We start from the raw sequence: 19,962 nt of genomic DNA, 5'->3' as shown, positions 1-19,962 counted from the left end.
CAGAGTTGAGGTTGGAACAAAGAGCCACAGACGTAAGGTGTCTGAGGCCCGGGGTGCGCATGCGCTGTTGGCTACAGTCACCCTGAGACACTCAGGTGTTTCCTTGTGTTTCTTAGGAAGAGCCTACACAGGGACCATCCTGGGTGTCATGGGGGTGACACAGCCACCAGCCCAGAGGTGGCACGATCATGACTTGGTCTTTCCAGCCCTTGGCATGTGTAAGGGACACCTGTGTGTTCCATCCTGGGTTTCAGATATTCTTTTCTCTTTACGTGTCTTAGAGGCTACTTACTGATGAATTCTGCCTCTTTCCATAAGCCACCAGCCCACTTCTTGTCTACACTTGACACAACTTGACACATCCAGTGAGTTGTGCCTGCGCCTCAGAAGCCACAGCCGACTTAAGCACAAATAGTAACACTTGTGTGTTTCACCCACCATTCTTCTTTGTAGCAGGATTGAACACCCTCAAGTAGCAGCCCACACACAGTAAACCCCCAGACCCAGACCAGTCAGAACCTACCTGCCAGCGTCCCCTGGGCATGCTCTCCCGATGAAGCCATCTCCAAGTTTGGAGCGCTGCTGGCAGCCCATGCCAGACGACAGTTTGTCCAGGAACCCTCTGCCCCCCGGCAGCCCAGCCCAGAGACACGCGGAGCCAGGGAGAGGAGGGCTGTGCAGTTGACTATAAGCGGTTGTGTTTTCTAGTTTCCCGGCTGGAGGAGCGGGAGTCGGAGATGAAGAAGGAGTACAACGCCCTGCACCAGCGGCACACCGAGGTGGGTGTCTGCGCGGAGCCAAGCCCCACTCACCTGGTTGGCTGCAAACCGTGGCCGCTTTTCTGTTTTCTGGTATTCCCCTGCCGAAGCTGCAAACTCTTACCCTTGGGGCCCAATGATTGCCTTCCCTAGCCTTTGCCTTCATTTCTGTCCGAGCCCAGTGAGGGGGAGGGGGAAGACAGTGCAGGTTCAAGGGCAGGGAGGGGCTGGTCGGCAGGAAGCACTCACAGGGGGTTTCTTCTTCACAGATGATCCAGACCTACGTGGAGCATATCGAGAGATCCAAGATGCAGCAGGTTGGGGGAAACAGCCAAACCGAGGGCAGCCTGCCAGGGCGGAGGTAGGGCGGGAAGCTGACTGCAGAGCCAGGGACCCCTATTCCACGGGTGCTCTGAGAGCTGCATCCTCCCCCAATTCAAAAAGAGGGGTGTCTGGTCGGAGCATGTGGCTTGTGCAGGGGTGTGTGCTGAGGAAGGCGCTAGAGTGGGCTTGGAAGGGCTGAGGTAGACCTTCCGTGGGCCTGCACCAGAGCCCTCCTGAGACTTGCAGAGTCTGTGTTTGTGCATTCACCTGCTCACTAAAATTTATTTGTAGCCTCAAAATCACCACTCCTGGCATTCTTGCAGATGTGCACAGGGCGGTGAAAATTTCAAGTCACCCAGCACACAGGGTGCCAATTGAGGTCACACCCAGCGTCACTCCGCCCACTCATCCCCGCCTCCTGCAGAGACCCTGGGTGGGGCGTGGAAAGAAGCAGGAGGGCAGTGCAGTGTCCTGCAAGACTCTGGGATTCTGGGGCCACTTAGTGGGACCTGAAGCCCAGCTCTGGCCCCTGTCCTCTAAGACATGTTCAAGCCACCAAATACTTGTGCACCTCGTTTTCTCTTTTATAAGATAAAGCAAATAGAATCTATCAGGGTGAGTTAGGAATTAAAATTCTGATCGCTATGAGATGTATACCTACCTATGTACTTACTTCTTCTATGAGGAAAGTCAGTGTTTGCAGTGACTTGCTGGTTGTATAATCACCTTGAATCATGAGAACCAACTGCACCTGTGGGGAGGCCTTGGTGACCAGCAGGCGGAGCCGCATTCCCAGTGTGGGACAGGTGGCGTGGGCAGGTTCAGTGGCCCTTGCTTGTCTGAGCTCAGGAGTCCAGTGCTGGTTTGATCCGGGGAGCAGAGGCCCGGTTCCTCCTTTATCTTCAGTGCCCTTCAGGCAGGATGAGGCCGCACCTTTGTCCCCAAGACAGCAGACTGTCCAAGGTCTTCTCTGGGGTATGGCCAGCTGCAGGGAGCTGGCCCTTGGAAGGCCAGGCGGGTTGGTGCCAATTTCTACATCTCCATTAGGCTGGAGAAGGGACTGGAGGCTGGAACCCCATGACCCACAGGTCGAGCTTACTGTTAGTTCATTTCCAGCTGTGGCCCCTTGTTCCTGCAGTGAAACACCTGGAACCCCTGGTCAGTCACATAAAGGCTTTGTTTTCTCTGTACCTGCCTCCTTGGTGGGTTGTGTCTACAAAGGTCGGCGTCAGCTACTCTCTGGGTCATGCTGGGCAAAGCTGCCAAGTCTTCTGACTTGAAAACAGAACGTGTAGTGTGTAAGCAGAGGCCTGGTAGCACCTCGGAATGGTGGTCATCCAGGTTTTCAGACAGTCTCACCGCTTTTAGTGGGGAGTAGGGGCTACAACCGTTGTGGATGCTTGTGCCCTCGGAAATAGTACCTTGGGGGTCATTTGCTGCCCCCCTCCAGCTCTGTGAGAGAATATGTATCAAGGAGTTTGTTAAACTACCAAACCCTTTGCAGATACCATTTCTGGGTCAGGTACATCTAAAAGTGGGAAATACCGATCTCCAGGCTACCAGCTCCTGCAAACACTATGAAATCCTCACGCCTGGCACTCAGAAGTTCCCAAGGGAATTTTGAAGTAACTGCACTGAATGCTAACCTGGAATCGGGGACTCTTTGTGTTGTTTTGGGGATCATTTGAACTGGGCAGTCTGAGCTGGGGCTGCGAAGGCTGGTGGTTTGGGCATCTCTGACAAGTACTGGGGGCCTGCCCGGTTCCAGAGAGCCATGGCATTCCAGAGCCTTCGGCTGTTTCCCTGCCAGTCCACTTTCAAGGCTGGAGCACCTCGGAGGTTACACAGCAGAGAGCCCAGGGAGAGGGGCCCAGTTTTCCCAGGAGCCAGGGAGGTGACCTCTGGGCCCAGGACTTGGAGGCCGAGAGCATCTGGGGTCCTGAGTCACAGCGGTCAGCACCCAAGGGACTCGACAGAAATAGGCATCCTCGGAACCTCAGGACAATGTGGACTCAGCCAAAATCAGAAGTTGCCCAAGCTCCAAAGCTGGGCCTTGAGGGTACTGGCCATCACCACGGGTCGGACCTCTGATTCCTCCTCAATATAGAAGAGATGGCGTGATTGAAGATGGGGTGTTGTTTTTGTGGGCGACTGCATACAGTGGAGACAGGACATAGCCTGGGAACCTGCTGTCAAGATGTGTCTTGTGGCTCCTGCAGCCCTGAGCAGAGCCTGGACCAGCCCAGCACCAGCCACAGTAGTGCTTCTCCCTGGTGCATGATGGGCAGGCCTGGGAGAAGATAGCTTCCCCTCCCCGAGGAAGTCCCCAGCCCGTGGCAGATGCCGCCGTTCTCCTGGTCAGGACTCCCCTCCTGAAGGCTGTGTCTGAGCTCTCCTCTGTCCTCAGGGAACAGAGCAGGCTGGTTGTAAGAAGCCCCAAGAGCTGTTTCCTAAGGGGCGATTCTGTGGGCCTCTTCTGCTGGGCCAGCAAGTCCAGGTCCTGCTGCCTGGCCAAAGCCGTCAGTCCCCTCTGGACGGGATGCGCTTGGTGGTTGGTGCCCTAGGAATGGCTTTCTCCACACCAGCCAAGGCCCATGGGAGCCTTGTTAGTCAAACCTACCCACCAGTGTCCAGGAGAGACAGGGGCTCTGGTCCAGATTTCCGCCGTGCCGTGTCTGGCCAGAGGGGCATCCCCGGGGCTGGGGTGTGTGTGTCTGGGTCCACAGTGCTCTCTGCCAAGTCACCTTCCCGAGCCAGAGTCCCCACCCTGTAGGAGATGCCTGCTTGGGATGAGGGAGGAGCCGGAGGTATCTTCCTGTACCTGGTGGTCAAGGTATATTCCTGGGTGGAGACTGGGGTGAAGGTGGTGCTGGAGCAGCATGTGTTTGGGAAGCAAAGAGGATGGGCTGCGTCTGGGCTGCCCCCGTCGTCCTACCAGCTAACTGGTGGTGTTGAGCTTCATTACCAGCACACAGAATTGGTGGCGTCATGGTTGCTGCTGTGGTGTAGGAAACCCTGGGCTCCTGCTGTCCCTGCAGCCGCTCCTCCGCAGCCTAGACACTTTGCTGCCACTGAGATGTTCCGAGGGCCCACCGTGCGTGTCTGACTGCCCTGGGCCTGTTTCTGGGTGAACAGAGGTGTTCAGCAGCCTTAGGTCTCCAGCGTGCACACCAGTGGAGACAGAGAAAGCATAAGCCCTCCTCGCTGTGCTGGGCGTTGGCCTCTGTAGGGCTGGGGGCATGGGGTGGGGGGATGGTCCCCTGTGGCCTGTGCTGCTGCAGCAGCCGGTTAAGGACAAGGCCCTGCCCTGCCCTCCTGGTCTGCTCTCCTTTGGGGTACACCCTGTCCCGCCACAACTCTGGGTCCTCTGGAGACATAACATGTATGTCTGCCCAGCTTGAGTTCAGACTCCCCAACTCCACCGGTAGTGCCAGGTTGCCGCTGCTCGCCGCTGAACCTAATCGGGCCGTTCTCCTTCCCTCCTGGCTTGGTTTCATGAATCTGTGTATCTTCAGAATAAAACCCGATGGTTAGCTTGCTTGGGCCCATGAACGTGGCAGATGTGACCGTGTGCTCTGTGTGCTCTGTCACCACATGAGCGTTGCCCACATGCACTGGTCTGTGCTGAGTGCGTGTTACCTGCTGTCTGAGTCAAGAGGGCCATGTGTCTTTGTGTCCTGCGTCTGTCCCGTGTAGGCGTCTGCACGGTCCACATCTGTCCGTTTCTGTTGGGGGAGCGCAGGGTGGGGTGCCCGGCTGTCCTCTGCCGTCGTGCCTTTACTCTCTGGTGTGCACACATGCCACCCAAGCCCCCGCCCTTCGCTCTCTAATGTTGTCTTCTTGTCTTGCCCTCTGTGCTATCACTGCCGTGTGCTGGCCCTTGTCTGTTGTTGCCCTGCAGTCCTCGCCAGTCATGGAGGAAAAGGTAAAGACTGCAGCAGTCCCTGGGCCTCGGGTTGGGAGCACCAGGGCGGCTGACGGTTCTCAATTACGAGTCCAGTGGCACGTTTCCTGCCGGGATGGTACAGGTCGTAGGCTCCTGATGTGGCATTTATAAGGCCTGATGCTGAGGAGGCGGTGGGCCAGTCCCAGATCCCCGAGACAGCCCCAAAGCAGGCGGCAGTGCAGGCCCCGCTAGCAAACGTACGGCTGTGTGCAGGTCGGACCACGTGTCCGCAGCCCTGGGCTGGGGAGGCGGTGGGTGGGGGTGGAGACCCAGCACCCTGGCGTCAGGCAGCCCAGCTCAGTCACTCAGAGACTGGGCCCAGAGCCAGCAGTGAGACCCCTCTGAGTGCAGCCTCTGAAGTGGGACAGCATTGGTGTCTCCAGAGGGAGCTGTGGGGTGGTAACAAGAGGGCACAGTGACTGAGCCTTGGCGGGGCCCTGAGCCAGCAGTCAACCACGTGCAGCGAATGCTCCTGAGGCTCAGGGTGGAGGGCAGGGAGAAGATGGGACTCCATCCCCAGTGAAGGTTTCTGTTGGGGAGCGCGGCCTGGCTGTACGCGCACAGAGCTGTGGGAGTGGGCAGCGGATAAGCGTCCCTTGCCCTTTGAGGCAGGCAGCCCCACATTCTGCCCCTGCCATCACCCTCTATTATTTGGTGACAGCCTGGGGCCGCGGGACCCTTTGTGTGCGTCTGATGCGAAGTCAGAGCTGGGCCCTGGGAGAGGGGTCCCCACACCAGCACTGGGAGCCAGTGGATTTAGAGGGTGGGGCTGGGAGCCCGAGGGAGCTGCCTTCCGGATGCCTGGGGGCCTCGGGAGCTGTCATCAGAGAGCAGCCTGGTGGGGACTGAGCCTCAGGCTGCTGGGGTCATGATGGGTCTGCAAACTCAGAGCTTTCCGACTTGACGCCTTAACTCTCAAGTGATGGTCTGAGACTTGTCCAAGAAAGTGCCCTCTGTCGCGGGTGATTAGAACTGCATGAGGCAGTTGAGATCGTCTACAGGAAACTGCCTTCCCGAGTCACCGAGGCCACTCTGTCCAGGCCCCACAGGCTTCCTCTGGTTCTGTCCCTGCCTTGGAGGTCCCGACGGGTCCAGGGACCCTGCTCTTCAGTAGACAGTGTCTCCCTGAACAGAGGGGCCGGGGCAGGACTCTGCCCCCAGATTCCATCTTCTCCTCCTGCTTTACCCTAGCCCCGCCCTGGCAGCCCCAGAACTGTGAGGGGCCCCAGCCAGAAGGATGTCCTTCCCAGAGTCCTGCTCCATGATGCCGCCTACCCAGCTGTAGTAACTTGCATTCACAGTGGCTGCGCCACTCCCCTTCTCCATCACCTGCATCCTCTAAGCACGACTAGGAAGCCACCATCTTCTCTCCAGGACCACCCAGCCTCTGCACCTGACTCCCCGCCACCCCTCCCACCTCAGTCTCTGAGGGTCAAGCTCTGAGCTTGAGAAGCTGTGATGCAAAGGATTCTGATTCTCAACAGCCTAAACAACTCTGAGCAGCGAGGACTCCACACAGCCCACGGGCCTGGGTCCTGAGCCCTCACCACTACTAATGGCCCGAGGAGCGTTTCCTGGGGACTGAGTCCACGGCAGGAGGCTCCAAGCTTCAGTCCAGGCTAGTGGATATTCCCAGTTTCCTAGCAGAACTGGAAAATGATCCCTCTTCAGTGTCTCTGCTCCATGATTGGAGGAACCGCTTGGAGCAAGAGAAAAGCGCCAGCTGAAGGGCAGGGCTGCTCTTTACTCTGTACACAGGTCTCCTGAAAAAGCATTGATATCCACATGGCGTGCAGGGCCACAAGGGACAAAGAACAGGGGCTGAAAGGCTTGATTCCTTCTGTGTGGCTCCAGGAGGCAGAAGCAGGGCCAAGGAGGAGGATCATCATAAAAGTCACCACTCAGGGGAACCAGTCAATGCTGGCTGTGATGCCAAGGGGCCTGTTGCAGGCACTGCTGTGGGATTCCTTAGCATCCATAGCAGGTGTCTGTTTGAAGTCGAAATAAATAAAAACTAATAAATCACAATGTAGCAGGAGGGGATCACAGTGAAGCAAAGATTCCCATGAATGCGTGAACACATTTGATTAGGTGGCTGTAGGTCAGAGGAAGTGGGAGATCCCTGTGCGTGACAGGCTGCCCCAGGAGGTCACGCCCTCCCCACCACTGACCTCTCACTCCCATATGGATGAGGGATATCTTTAGAGCAGCTCCAGCTGCAGGATGGGCATCTGCATGTCTAGAAAGCATTTTCAGCTCTTATTTCATGAGCCGCCATCTAACCGTCCTCTTCCTTCCCATCTCTCTCTCCCTTTTCAGCAGGAAGGAGCGCCCTACCTCCCTGAACGTCTTCCCCCTGGCTGACAGCACGGTACGTGCCCAGATGGGGGGCAAGCTCGTGCCTGCGGGGGACCACTGGCACCTGAGTGACCTCGGCCAGCTGCAGTTGAGCTCCAGCTACCAGGTTTTGTAGCCGTGCTGTGGAGTGAGGGTTCTCCTCCCCATCATTCTGCATTCGTTCAGGAAGCCCAGTCTTTGTGAACAACCCTTCACAGCTCCCTGAGTTAGTGACCCTCTCTCCAAGGTGCGACAGCAGTGGAGAAACGGGACCAGCTCAGGAGGGCATGGCCGCAGGCCAGGTTCAGCTGCTTTGGCCACCCCCAGCGTGTCCGTGTGTAGCACCTTCTAGTCCTGGCTAGACCCTTCTGCAGCCAGAGCATGCCCGTGTGTCAGGGCTGCGCTTAGGGACCATCTCCCACATACCCCAAAGCCTCACAGCCAGACCAGACGTTACCTCAGACTCGCTATCCCACTGGTGTCTGAGGTTCGCCCTCCAGCTGGGAGGGTGTCAAAGGCAAGGGGTCAGCTTCTCTTCTTTGGGCTCTTCTTACCTGCCTGTCCATGCTAATGACCTCTGGGCTTTGAGTTTGAGAAGGTGGACATCCTACGTGTGTGCAGCTCACCAGCGAGTGCACCCCAGGACGGGGGCCCCGGGAAGGCCCAGGGCAGGCTCTTCTCACGGCCCATCACTCATTCAGGGCCCCTTGTCACTTGCTGCCGGTTGTGGTCTGTGAGCTCAGCCTGGCTGGTGAAGGCCAGCCATGGCAGGACAGGACACTGGCCTCACTGCCCAGTGAGGATGCCAACCTTGGGGTAGAGGGGGCCACCCTAGGTCTGGTGGATTTCCCACAGAGGCTGTCAGAGGCTGGGTTGGGCCATGGATGTGGTCCCAGGCTTCCCTGGAAGCTCCCTGCTGCAGCTTGTTGCCGGCTGTCCTTCCGACTCGAAGTGTCCAGCTCACCCGTGGGAGGTTGCTGCCAGCTGCGAGCTGTGTCAGAAAGCCTCCCCACTTGCTCTGCTTTTGTCCCGCGGAGTGAGTGCGCCTCTGCAGCTCTGGATCCGGGTGCTCGTCCTCCAGTTACTGGCTGTCTTGCCGGGGGTGGGGCGGGGGCAGTCGGGCAGAAGGGCTGGGGGCCTGCAGCTGGTGCGCACCCCCGAGGCTCCTGAAGGGACACGTGAGCCTCAGACAGCTGTGGGGACCAAGGCCTCGTGGGCAGCAGGGCCGGCTTGTCTTCTCATGGCATTGCCTCTCCTCCTCCTCCGTGTCTGAAACCGTCTTCTCTTAATAAATCATAGCGTTTTCTGTTTTAGTTCATAGGTGTGTTTCCTTTGATTTTTTTTTTAACAATTACATTTAAGTTCTTTTTATTTCACGCTCTAGGTTTTCAGGTTTTTCTAATTTTTAAATTTTTTTTTGTTGTTCTTTTTTTGTTTTTTTGTTTTTATGTACTGTATTTTCAGTGTTTTAACCAAACAGTTGTGGCTACTCATGGGAGGCATGGCCGCTGGGATGTGGGTTCTTTGCATTTGGAGGTCACTGCTGCCCGTTGGTGTTAGAGGTTGGCAGGTTCCTTTAGGTAAGTGGTGGCCAGGGGGCATGTCCTGTGGGTAAGTGGTGGCCTATAGGGTGACAGAGAGCTAGGGTAGCTGGGGGAGCCTGGTTATTCCAAAGAATTCCCCATATCGATTACCAGGGTCAGGCAGCCCGCCGAAACCCCACAGGCACGAGTGTTCAAGCCGCAGACAGGCTGGGGAACGTGGCTGTGGAGTCAGGTTGTCCAGAAAACATGTGCTTCCTGGAGGTGTGGGCTTGTGCATCCACCCCATCTTTGTGGAAGTCTCTGCACATCTGTCTCCCACTGTCCCCCCTCAAGTGGCAGCAGGGGCCTCCCTGCGGGACACCCAGGCACCTCTATGCATGGGGTAGACAGCACACAGGGCCCCAGCACCACAGTGTGCAGTGTGTGTGGCATGGTGAAGAGCAAAGGGTTTTTCCTTTCAAACTGGCCCTAACCTGCAGAACCCAAACCAAAAATGTTTGCACAGAGGTGCTCACCACAGCACATCGGCAATCCGGCCGAGTATCTGTCCTGTGCCCTGTGGGTGCTGAGCTACAGCAATAGGAAGTGCCCCCAGACATCAGCAAACGTCCCCTGGGGACACAGCCGCCAGGATGGGAGCCCTGCCTAGAGAAGGACGTGAGTTGTAAGGTTCCCAGTAGAGAAGTCTTGGGAGCCAGCCCTGGGAGAGGCGGCATCCTGCCTGGGCCCTGTCAGGTCTGGGCAGGTCAAGAAAAGGCAGGTCTTGGAAGTTTCCCAACCAGCTGTGACTCATGGTCACCCAGAGGCAGCCACAGGAGTCCTGTCAGCCCTTCTTATTTAAAGGCCAGTATTGGTTGGTCCTCACTTCACAGAGAGGGCCAACACCCCCCTGTCATCAGTTCCTCCCATTAGAAAGATCTCCTGAAATTGTGTCCTTTGGGGGAACCACGTGGTCTAGCACTGGCTGGGCTGTGCACGGGAGCTGCCTCTCAGCGGCACTCCCCCCTCCCTGGGGCCTCAGCCCCTCCTGAGGCCGTGTCCCTTCCTGCCACCATGCAAGAGGCTGCTGGTGCAGGGGTGGTGTCTGGGACACCTGCCCCAGGGCTGAGTTGGGAGTTACTGATATTAGTTACTAGAAGAGCGGGGGTTACTTTTATTGAGATTGCCCAATAGTTTCATGAGGAAAGCCCACAGGAGAAGGATGCTTGCTTCCTGTCCCATACTTATTCAGACAGAATGTGTTCTCCAAGAAGATTTTTTTTTGTTGGGGGGGTTGTCACGTTTTTTAATTTTTGAGCTATAGGTGACATATAGTTTTATGTTAGTGTCAGTTACACTACATAATGATTTGACATTTACACACTTCTGTCCCCAAAGTTATTAAAATGTTATTGACCATATTCTTTATGCTGTATATTACATAGAAATGACTTATTTATTGTACAACTGGAAGTTTGTACCTCTTCATCCCCTTGATCTGTTTGGCCCCACCCACCCCCTCCCCTCTGAAAACTGCCCATTCATTCTCTATGAGTCTGTTTTCGTTTTGTTCCAAGGAGATTCTTAAGGTCGGTGGTCGACTGCAGTTTTCAGTGATCTGGTCTCTTTTCACTCCCAGAACATTTGGGGGATGTCCCATTCTGTGGAAGTCGAATTTCCATTTATTTGCATTTATGTAGATGTTGAAGGCATACTTTGATTCAGTTGGGACGTGGGGGTTAAGCAGTACCTGTCCCCTGGTGCCTCTTTGTTGGGGAGGCCACCACAGGTGGAACTGGGGTGGTATGCACCCTTCATAGCCCTGACTATGGCCAGGGTAGGGAGCAGGAGACAGGAACAGGAGGGACTAGTCCTTGAGGCCTCGTGGAAGAGCGATAACTTGACTAGAAGGCATGCTGGCCTCCCCGCCTCCTTGCCAGCCCCATTTAGAACCTCTGCCCAGCCTTGGGCTATGGCTTCTCTCTGCCACCGCACTGGCTGCAAGGGGTTACCTGCCTCATCTCTGTAGCTTCATGTCTATCATGCACGGCCATACCGGGCCTTCCTGGGGAGCCTGTGAGCCGAAAGCCCAGATCCAAGCCATTTAAGTAAGGTGGCAGCTGCCTCAGGAAAGCCAGAGGCTGCGATTGGATGAGCCAAATGACTAGGCTGGGAGGAATCAGCCCAATGGGAGAGAAGAGGCCCCGTCCCTTCCATTCTGTGCACAGAATGGTGTTTTACTGTGGCCAAGTGGCAGAGAAGTCGATCAAGAGGGCCTCGTGGCGGTGGCCTGCGTGGTCTGCCTGGCCTCCCCTGGGGCCATGGGGGGCAGCGACCCCAACCACGAGCTTCCCTCTTCCCTGTGTTTGGCCCCAGTGTCCGCAGGACGAGATGTCCGAGTCGGGCCAGTCCTCGGCGGCTGCCACGCCTAGCACCACAGGCACCAAGTCCAACACGCCCACCTCCTCCGTGCCCTCAGCCGCTGTCACGCCCCTCAGCGAGGGCCTGCAGCCCCTGGGCGAGTACGGTGCCGGCACCAAGAACAGCAAGCGGGCCCGGGAGAAGCGCAACAGCCGCAACATGGAGGTGCAGGTCACGCAGGAGATGCGGAACGTCAGCATAGGTACCTCCATTCACCTTCACCACCTCTTAAAGACCCATCTCGAAATGCAGGCATGTTCTGAGGACCTGGGGGTAGGGCTTCAGCATGTGAACTTGGGGGACACAACTCAGCCCTGTCATCCCACAGACCCAGTCTAATTAGAGCAAAGGGAGGGGAGGAATTTGGCCTATTCAGGTGAGACCCTAGAAAGGAGGCACAGTTCTGGGAGACAGGCCCCATCCAGCCCCAGCTTGGGAAGCAGCCTCTCCTGACACTCCCTGCCTGGCGGTGGTCTAGCTGGGGTCTCTGGGTAAGGGAGCCCGAGGGCAGCCATGAATCATGGGAGGAGCTGCCAGTCACCCTCCTGACCCCGGTTCCACTGTGTCCCCCAGGCATGGGAAGCAGTGACGAGTGGTCTGATGTCCAAGACATTATCGACTCCACCCCAGAGCTGGACATGGGTCGGGAGCCCCGCCTGGACCGCACGGGCAACAGGTACTCACTGGGCCCAGAGCCCGGTCCCAGTGGGCTCAGCCTTTACTGCAGGAGTCGGTGCCCTTGGTGAAGGTGCCCCCGCAGCCTCTGGAAGTGGGAGAACTGCCCAGGGTGCCGACCCGCCACCCCCCGCCACACCTGCACCGCCCACACAGTGTTGGCAGTGAACGGCCACGCAGGGGTGTCCTGGGTGCTGCCACTCACTCCGCCTTTCTTGGCCACGTGTCCTCACAGCCCGACCCAGGGGATCGTGAACAAGGCTTTTGGCATCAACACTGACTCCCTGTACCACGAGCTGTCAACTGCGGGCTCCGAGGTCATCGGGGACGTGGATGAAGGGGCCGACCTGCTAGGTAAACACAAGCCAGCCCCAGCCTGCAGGGCCCGGGCTTGCTGTTGCTGATTTTGTTTGTGATGAAAGCAAAGTCTCTGTGAACCGTGAACCAGGAAGTGCTTTTTACAAACTCTCAAGATTTAGATGTATTTCACCCACCAGAAACTTGCCCACTTAAAGTGTCCTACTCAGCGGGGTTCAGGGTCTTAAGCAGCTGTCTAATTGTAGGACATCTCGCCGCCCCAAGGAAAAGCCCACCCCAGTAACCCTCAGCCCCAGCCCTGCTCCAAGCTCCCTCCCCTGGGCAGTTCACTCTAGGAACCTTTTGGGAGTGTGGCCATTGCCAATCTTCCACTCCAAGAGGAACGTGCCCAGACGGGGTCAGTGCCCGCCATGAGCCCTTGCACCGTAGTTCCCCACTGAACTCCCCGCGCTAGGTCTGAGTTGGGTACAGAGAGCCCCACCTGATGTAGACATGCTCCTGGTTCCCCCTCCCTGAGGGCCCATGAGATGCACAGTGCCCCGTGTTTCCCAGTGTCTGCCCGTAGCTGAGGGCGGCCTGTATGGCTCTGAGGCCAGGCTGTGGCCCTTGGGGTGGCAAGTGGGAAGTCCACACTGTCTCTCAGGGGGTTCAACTCCCCCCACCCCATCCCTGATTGTGAGTCTGGAGCCCAAGCCTGGAGAAGCAGCATTGTCCCTGAAGCCCTGCTGGGGACAAGAGCTCCAGGGCCTGGGGCTGCAGCTTGAGCCCCACCACCACCACCTCCACAGCCAGTGAGGTGGGCTTTGGGGCAGTGTGTGGCTCTAAGGTCAGGGCACGTTCTGGTGTGTCCTTTCCCTACATCCAGTCCCGCTGAGGGGGCCCACAGGGTGTTTCTCATGGGAAGAGGCAGCAGCTTGAACCTGGGGCAGCTGCCTCAGCTGGACACGTGGTGAGTGGGTGGTATCAAGTCTACTTCCAAAATCTTGGAGGACTGCCTTCTGACATGGTCCATACTGTACCATCTGCTGCCCGAGGAGGCGGGGCTGCCTTGCATCTAAGAGATATCACTGTTTGTCTTTCTGCGGCTGTCCCTCCCCGCTGACACACGCTGCCCATGGGGCCTCGGGGTGCCTCTGGAGCACATCTGGGCTTCAACTCAGCTGGCTGTGTGGACCATGCTGCCCAGCCAGCCTCCCATCTGCACACACAGCCAGGCCTGAGCCCGCAGGAAGAGGGCCCAGCTGGCGTCTTCGTGGAAGTTCTTCCCAGTGCATCTGATGGGTGTTTGTTCTGAGGAGCCAGATGTGAGAATCCTTTTCTCATTTGGTAGCAAAGCGCAGGAGTCTCTGTGCCCTCAGCACTTGCACTGTGATGGCTGACAGGACTCTTGCCTCTGAGCACCACTCAGTTCTGGTTGGAACGAGACCCCAGCTCTTGGGAGTAATGTGTCTTCTGGTGCCTTTCTGGGGCTTTCACACAAGGGGCACAGGTCAGGCAGCCCTGAGGAGCTGAGGAGCATTGGGTGCTCTTGTGATCTGTGTATGGAGCCCTGGAGCAGAGGGGCCTGCCCTTTGTCCAGCAGGGTAGAGGGGTGAGCTGGGGTTGGCTCTAGTCCCCTCTCCCAGGGGCTCTGTCCTGGGTCTGGCTCAGCTGGAGAAAGTGTCAGTGATGGTAGTCCTGGTCCCCCATCATCAATTCCTGAAGACACCCACCGAAGGAGTGGGCACCTGACCTTCAGGTCCCCGGGCAGGAAGAAACTGGAGCAGTGGTGGCTCTGGTGGTCTTGGTTTGGTCATAGCTTTCACAGTGGATAGTCTTGTAATTTCAAAACACATTGATGCTTTGTCTGCAATGAGATAGATGCTTCTTAAGGCAGTTGGCCTGGTTGATAAGGCATCCCTCAAGCTCTAAATACCTGGATTGGCTGCTCTGTGCATCTCTTGGCATTAGGACTGTGAATTCCTCTGGCACAGAAGGAAAGGAAAGATCGCTGGGTAGGCATATACCACTGTATTTCATTGAACCCACACTATCAGTACTTGTAAGGCACCATTATTTTAGAAATCTCCAAGAAAAAAAAATTGCTGCACATTGCACTATAACATGCCACTGATTAATAAGACCCATTTATAATTTCAGAACTGTTAAGGTGTGAAAAATATACATCTGAGAATCAGCCTTATTGAGGAGTAAGGGAGTTAGTACTTATTGACCACTTAGCAAGGGCCTAGTGCTCCACCAGGGAATTTCACAGTGACCCTCCACTCAGGAAGGCACATCTCCACTTCACAAATGAGGAAAGTAAAGTTCAGAAAAGCTAAGCAACTTCTCCTGCATCACCTAGAATTGGATGTTCTGCACAGGTTGATCTGACTTTCCCTCTGCTCTGCAGCAGGTCCCACCCATGCAGTAACCAGACCTAGAAATGTCTAGAAATAACCTTGAGAAAAAGACAAGCCTGTGTAAAGAGAACTAGAAAGCAGAATTGAAGAACAGGAAAGAAGCATGAATAAATAGAAATACAACACAAGACTGGGCTCTGTAATGCCATCAGGTGACATCACGTATCAGTCCATTGTTCATACATAAATTCATTCAGTACCAAGAAAAAGACCCTCAGACTTAGTATTTTTCTGGAATGTTATGTATGGATTCGAAGTTCATTCAGAAGTGTAAATGTGTAAAAATAGCCCAGAAATTTTTAAGAGAAGACAAATTTGCAGGACTGCCATTCCAGGTACCAAAGGTGTTTTGTGAAGCTACAGTGATGGAGACAGGCAGCTCTGGAGCAGCGATAAAACCAGTCACTCGAAGTTCACAGCACAAAGGCTTAGGACAAACCTGGAGCCAGATGGGAATTCCTATCTGATAAATGAAGACCTTCAAGTCATTGGAAAAATGGGTGGATTACTCAATATATGTACTGGATTAGCTGAGTAGCCACTTGGGAAAAAAAGAAGTCTGATCCCAACCTCACACCCAATAGAAAAGTAATTTCTAGGTGGATTAAAGATCTAAACATAAAAATACAAGAGTAATAGAACTGGAAGAGAATATTAGAGAGTATTTTCATAATCTGGGCCTCTCTTCATGGCCAAAGGCATAGAGGAAAATATTGACAGGTGTGACTACGTGAAAATATATATATGATCTCCATCATTAAAGTGAAGTGAAGTACAGTAGGAAATGGGTAGAGGATAAAGTAGGAAGTTCACAGAAGATACTTATAAACATATGTAAGGATGCTCAACTTCAGGAATGACAGAAATGAAAATTAAGAGAGTATAGAGGTAGCGCTTTCTCCTCAAGTGATTGGCAGAAAAGAAGCAGGTGCTGTCCACCCCACTGGTGGGAGGTGCGTAGAGATAGCACAAGCAGGACCACAGGTTCTCAAACAGGGCACAGTGCCCCCGCATGAGGTCTTGTGCTGCAGTGTCCCGGGGCTCACGCAAAACTATAAATGCCCTAAATATCTATCAAAGGAGCAAATGCTACAGTAAATAGTGGGACATTCCTATATGGCAATACATAGAAACATCCTGGGTGATCATGGATCTTTGACAGGGAAAGAGTCCAGGGATACCATATTAGGTACCACCAAGCAGTCGCCCAGGAGGATGGAGAGCGTGGCTGATTTTGTTTTTACAAACTGCTGTTTACCTAGAAAGAGATCTGAGGAAGAGGACATCAACTGTTAACTTTGGTTGCCCTGGGAAGGAAACGGGAGAAAGGTCACGTCCTCTTTTGGTGCTCTGCTGTGTAATGTGAATTCCTACAGCAGAGTCCGTATTTTGTGATAAGTCAAGTGACTTTCTATACCACTTCTTTCTGCATGAAATGAACCAAATAGAATAGTATCTTGCATCGAGTCTTCAACTGGGTTGTGGGGAGCGGTTTGGTACATGGCGGCCCTACATGCCCCACACGCTTTGTCCAGACTCGTTGATTTCCTCCCTGCACAGTAGAGCCCTTTATCTGAAGTCTTGTCCTTCCCAGAAGACCTGGGCTGGCCACGGTGCCCCCACCCCGAGGGGCCAGGTCCTACACTGCAGCTCACTGGCTCAGGGCTCACTCACTCTAGGGGCGCCGGCACCCACCTCACCCCACTTTTGAGCAACCACATGCGCACACATGTTACCTTTATTGGGGGCTGGCCCTCCTGATGGGAGTGGGTGGAGAGGCAAGCAGGCTTTGGATCCCCACATCCACCCAGGCCTCCCAGGGACTGAGGAATGTGCTGTCTGGCCTCCTTTCCTTCAAGGTCCCTGCCTCCAATAGGATTGTCACCCACAGACCTGGTGACATCCACTTCTATTCTCCCATGCCCTTGAACTTGGAAATGGCTGATCATTGTTGCTTTTCCTTTAATAAGAGTTTTTTTTATTTTGTTGGTTCCAGTCACCAACTGACCTTTGTCACTTCCTTCCCCCTGTCTCTCTGTGCTTCGCTGGACATGGCCCCAGGGGAGTTCTCAGGTGTGTATCTCCATTATCTGTCTGTCTGCAGCCCCTTCTTCCCCTCAGTGGGGTCTGGGTGGATGGGGCGCATCCTGGGGCAACCCTGCTGCAGCCTACCCCCTCCTGATCCTGGGCGAGGCCACTAAGGCACACGTGCTTTTGCTCACCAGCCTGCTGCTGCCCAGAGGCTTATTTTGGTTTGCTCCACTAGCCCACTGACTCTGACCTTGACAACTGAGGGAGAACTGCTATGCCCTTGACCCATCCTCTCCTCGAAGGCTGGGGACCCCCCAGGGCCACTTCTCAAGGGTCTCCAGAGCCATTAGAGGTGTAGGCCCAGTTCTCTTCTGTCTCCCCTCCGTTGGGTGCTCCCCCCTAGAGGTCAGGGGTCCTGTGAGTCCCCCTACCAAGCACAATTCAGGGGTCCTCTCTCTACGTAGCAGATGGGCCAGGCTTCTGTTGTCTGGCTTTCAGCAGGAAGCTCTGAGGTCCCTGGCTGTCCAGGTGTGACCTCCCCATGGTGCTCAAAGGCCCTGGGCCATGGGCACAGCTCTCCCTCATTTGCAGAGATTCCTGTCCTTAACCCCCGATCCCTCTCTACCCAGGATTTTGGTCTAAGATGTCAATTGTATTGCTCTGACCCTGCAACTCACCACCAGGCGCTCTTGGCCTGGTGGTCTTCTGTGTAACCTCCAGGGTAGGCTTTCTGGAAGGAGTGGCTGGCTCCACTCCATCTGCCCATCCTGTCCTGCACCTGTGTCCACCCCAATCCAGCAAGAAGTAACCCTGAAATATCCCCCATTCCCGGCCACCCTGCTTATCACATGGGCTTAACGCGCTTGTTTTCTCTCCCTTCCTCTCTCCCTCTCCTCCTCCCGCCCTGGTTGCCCATCTCCCGTGGGACGGGGACGGCACCCGTAGTGCGCGATGATTTTTTTGGTAAGGCCAAGGCCCCGTCTCAGTGTGTGTCTCCCTCTGTCCACCTGACACCTTCTCATGCTTCCTGAGCTGCCTGCTTTGTTGCGCATGGTGGGGCGGTGGCGTGGGGGGTCAGCAGGGCCAAAGCTTCTGGGTGGTGGGGCCTCCAGTAGGCCTGGTGAGCCCCCCCATAAGCTCAGGGCAGGCTCGGCCCCTGGGGGTACCCCTGAGACTGTCTTGGGTGAGCCCGTCTTGGGTGAGCCCGGTGCCTACTGCATCCCATCTAAGGGGAAGGCAGGTCACGTTGCGGCCAGGAGGGGAGAGTGGAAACAGTAGGGGAACCCGCACTGAGCACACAGTGTGCGTGTCATCCTGTCTCACAATCGATCGAGTTAGGCCAAGGAGGGACGAGAACAAGAGAAACAGACCTTGGGTTTCTGGGGCTGTCCTGAAGGATGCGATTCAGTGCTCGAGGGTTTCTGTGACATGCCTGCGGAGACCTCAGTTTGCAGAGTCCACTTTGGGGCCTGGTCACAGAGGAGCCCCGTCAGCCCTGCTGGGGCACCAGCCCCAGGGAGCGCTGTCCTTCTCATTTCCACTCCCTCCCCTGCCTCTGCCGCCTCGGGCCAGGTCCCAGTAGGTCTGCTTCTAGCCCAGTGGAGGGCTGCACCTGACTGGGCTGTCCCATCTCCTCAGTCAGGGTCTCCCTGTCATCCCGTGCCATCTTCTCTGTTCCCCCTCAACAGCTCCAATCTCCATCTCCTAGGAGGCAGCTCTGAAAGAGGTCGGCTTCATGACGGCCAGGGAACCACAGGGCTAGGGGAAAGGGGGTGATGCTGGGGGGGCGGGCAGAGATTGAGGTGGTTGCACAGAGGCTGTCGGGGTTGGCTCAGGCTGGTGCTGCCCTGGCCCTGCTGGAATGCAGACTTTCCGTCGGTAGAGCCCAGTGAGAGGTCATTGCTGAGCTCCAGAATGTAAGCCATCAGGGCAGTGGGAACCTGCTCAGTGCCCTCCAGAGACCAGTCTGAGATGCTCATGGGGTTCGGACGCAGCAGGGCCTTCCCTATCCATGGAGAGCCTGCCGGAAGACCAGCAGAGGCCTTTCCCCAGGGCCGGCCTGGCCTCCCTGTGCGGGCATCTTCCTGTAGATTGGGCTTCTGGTCCTTATCCCTTCACGCCAGCCCTCCTGGCAGGATGTTTGTTCCTCTGAGGCAGGTGTGGTAGCATCAGGGTCTGGCTTCACCAGGCATACATGCTAACAGTAGACCTTTTGTTGCAGGCATGGGCAAGGAAGTGGGGAATCTGCTGCTGGAGAACTCACAGCTTCTAGAAACCAAGTAAGAGCGCCCTTCATCAGCACCGAGGTTGCTGGGACAGCCCCTCACCAGGGCCGGGGCCTCCTGTCACCACTGCCTCAACCCTGCTTGGAGGGCAGCCCCCAGGCAGGACCTGGATCCACACCGCTGCACTCACCCAGCCTGGGGAGAGGGTGGCGTGGGTACTGCCTTTCACCACTTTCAGGACCAGGATGTGTCTTCTCAGATCTACTAGTGTGGCCAGACCCCTTGGAAACCACATCACTTAATGTACACACCAGCTCACAAGGGGCTCCCCTCTTTTCTGTCTTTTCAAAGAAATGCCCTGAATGTGGTCAAGAATGACCTCATTGCCAAGGTGGACCAGCTGTCGGGGGAGCAGGAGGTGCTGAAGGGGGACTTGGAAGCCGCCAGGCAGGCCAAACTCAGGCTGGAGAGCCGCATCAAGGACCTGGAGGAGGAGCTGAGGAGGTGGGCGGGCTCCCTGAAGGGGCGGGGCACCCAGGGGCGGGATCAGAGTGGGGCTCCTGGTTGTCACCGAGAGGATGGGGCCAGTTCTCTCCTGTCCTCTCTCTGAAATGCCCTGGCATCTGCTCTTGGCTAACTACACTCTGAGGTCCTTCCTTCCTAAAGTGGCTCACTTGGTGTGCTCACTGCTCAGCCTCAGTTCACATCTGATTCCATCCAGACCCAAGTACTGTGTTGGCCACCCACCCCACCCCTCTTGTCTCCACCATCCTCGTGGGAATCCTGCAGGGGACACAGCGGTTCTGACTTGGGCATCCTTCCTCTGACGGCTGAGCACGGCCTTCCTGCTGCTGTCACACTGTGACATTCATTAAGAAGGAAGGAGGGACGATAAGGGCCTCTGGCCACCGTGGGTCTTCCTGCTCCCCTCTGCTCCCCACCCCTTGGTCAGCAAGTCTGGCCTCATCTGGAAGCTCTGCGGTCTCCTCCACAACTCTCTGC

General features: G+C 55.9%; 1 protein-coding gene across 14 annotated transcripts in view; it reads left to right on the top strand.

The window, feature by feature from the left end:
- MAPK8IP3 (mitogen-activated protein kinase 8 interacting protein 3) overlaps positions 1–19,962 on the top strand; it is a 44,884-nt gene that overhangs the window by 15,617 nt on the left and 9,305 nt on the right. For 3 of the 14 annotated variants that reach the window (XM_074346568.1, XM_074346569.1, XM_074346565.1), the window contains exons 3-11: positions 709–779; positions 1,028–1,119; positions 7,348–7,492; positions 11,265–11,511; positions 11,883–11,985; positions 12,220–12,338; positions 16,766–16,777; positions 18,957–19,014; positions 19,312–19,464. In XM_074346568.1, coding sequence (XP_074202669.1) covers positions 709–779; positions 1,028–1,119; positions 7,348–7,492; positions 11,265–11,511; positions 11,883–11,985; positions 12,220–12,338; positions 16,766–16,777; positions 18,957–19,014; positions 19,312–19,464 — 1,000 coding nt within the window. Of the gene's footprint in view, positions 1–708; positions 780–1,027; positions 1,120–7,347; positions 7,493–8,823; positions 8,946–11,264; positions 11,512–11,882; positions 11,986–12,219; positions 12,339–16,765; positions 16,778–17,680; positions 17,699–18,956; positions 19,015–19,311; positions 19,465–19,962 lie in introns of those variants that run through there. The other 11 variants (XM_074346571.1, XM_074346564.1, XM_074346570.1 and 8 more) reach the window with 11 other exon arrangements.

Source organism: Camelus bactrianus, chromosome 18, assembly GCF_048773025.1.
Source record: "Camelus bactrianus isolate YW-2024 breed Bactrian camel chromosome 18, ASM4877302v1, whole genome shotgun sequence".
NCBI classification, from domain to species: domain Eukaryota; kingdom Metazoa; phylum Chordata; class Mammalia; order Artiodactyla; family Camelidae; genus Camelus; species Camelus bactrianus.
This window is presented reverse-complemented; position numbering and strand designations above follow the sequence as displayed.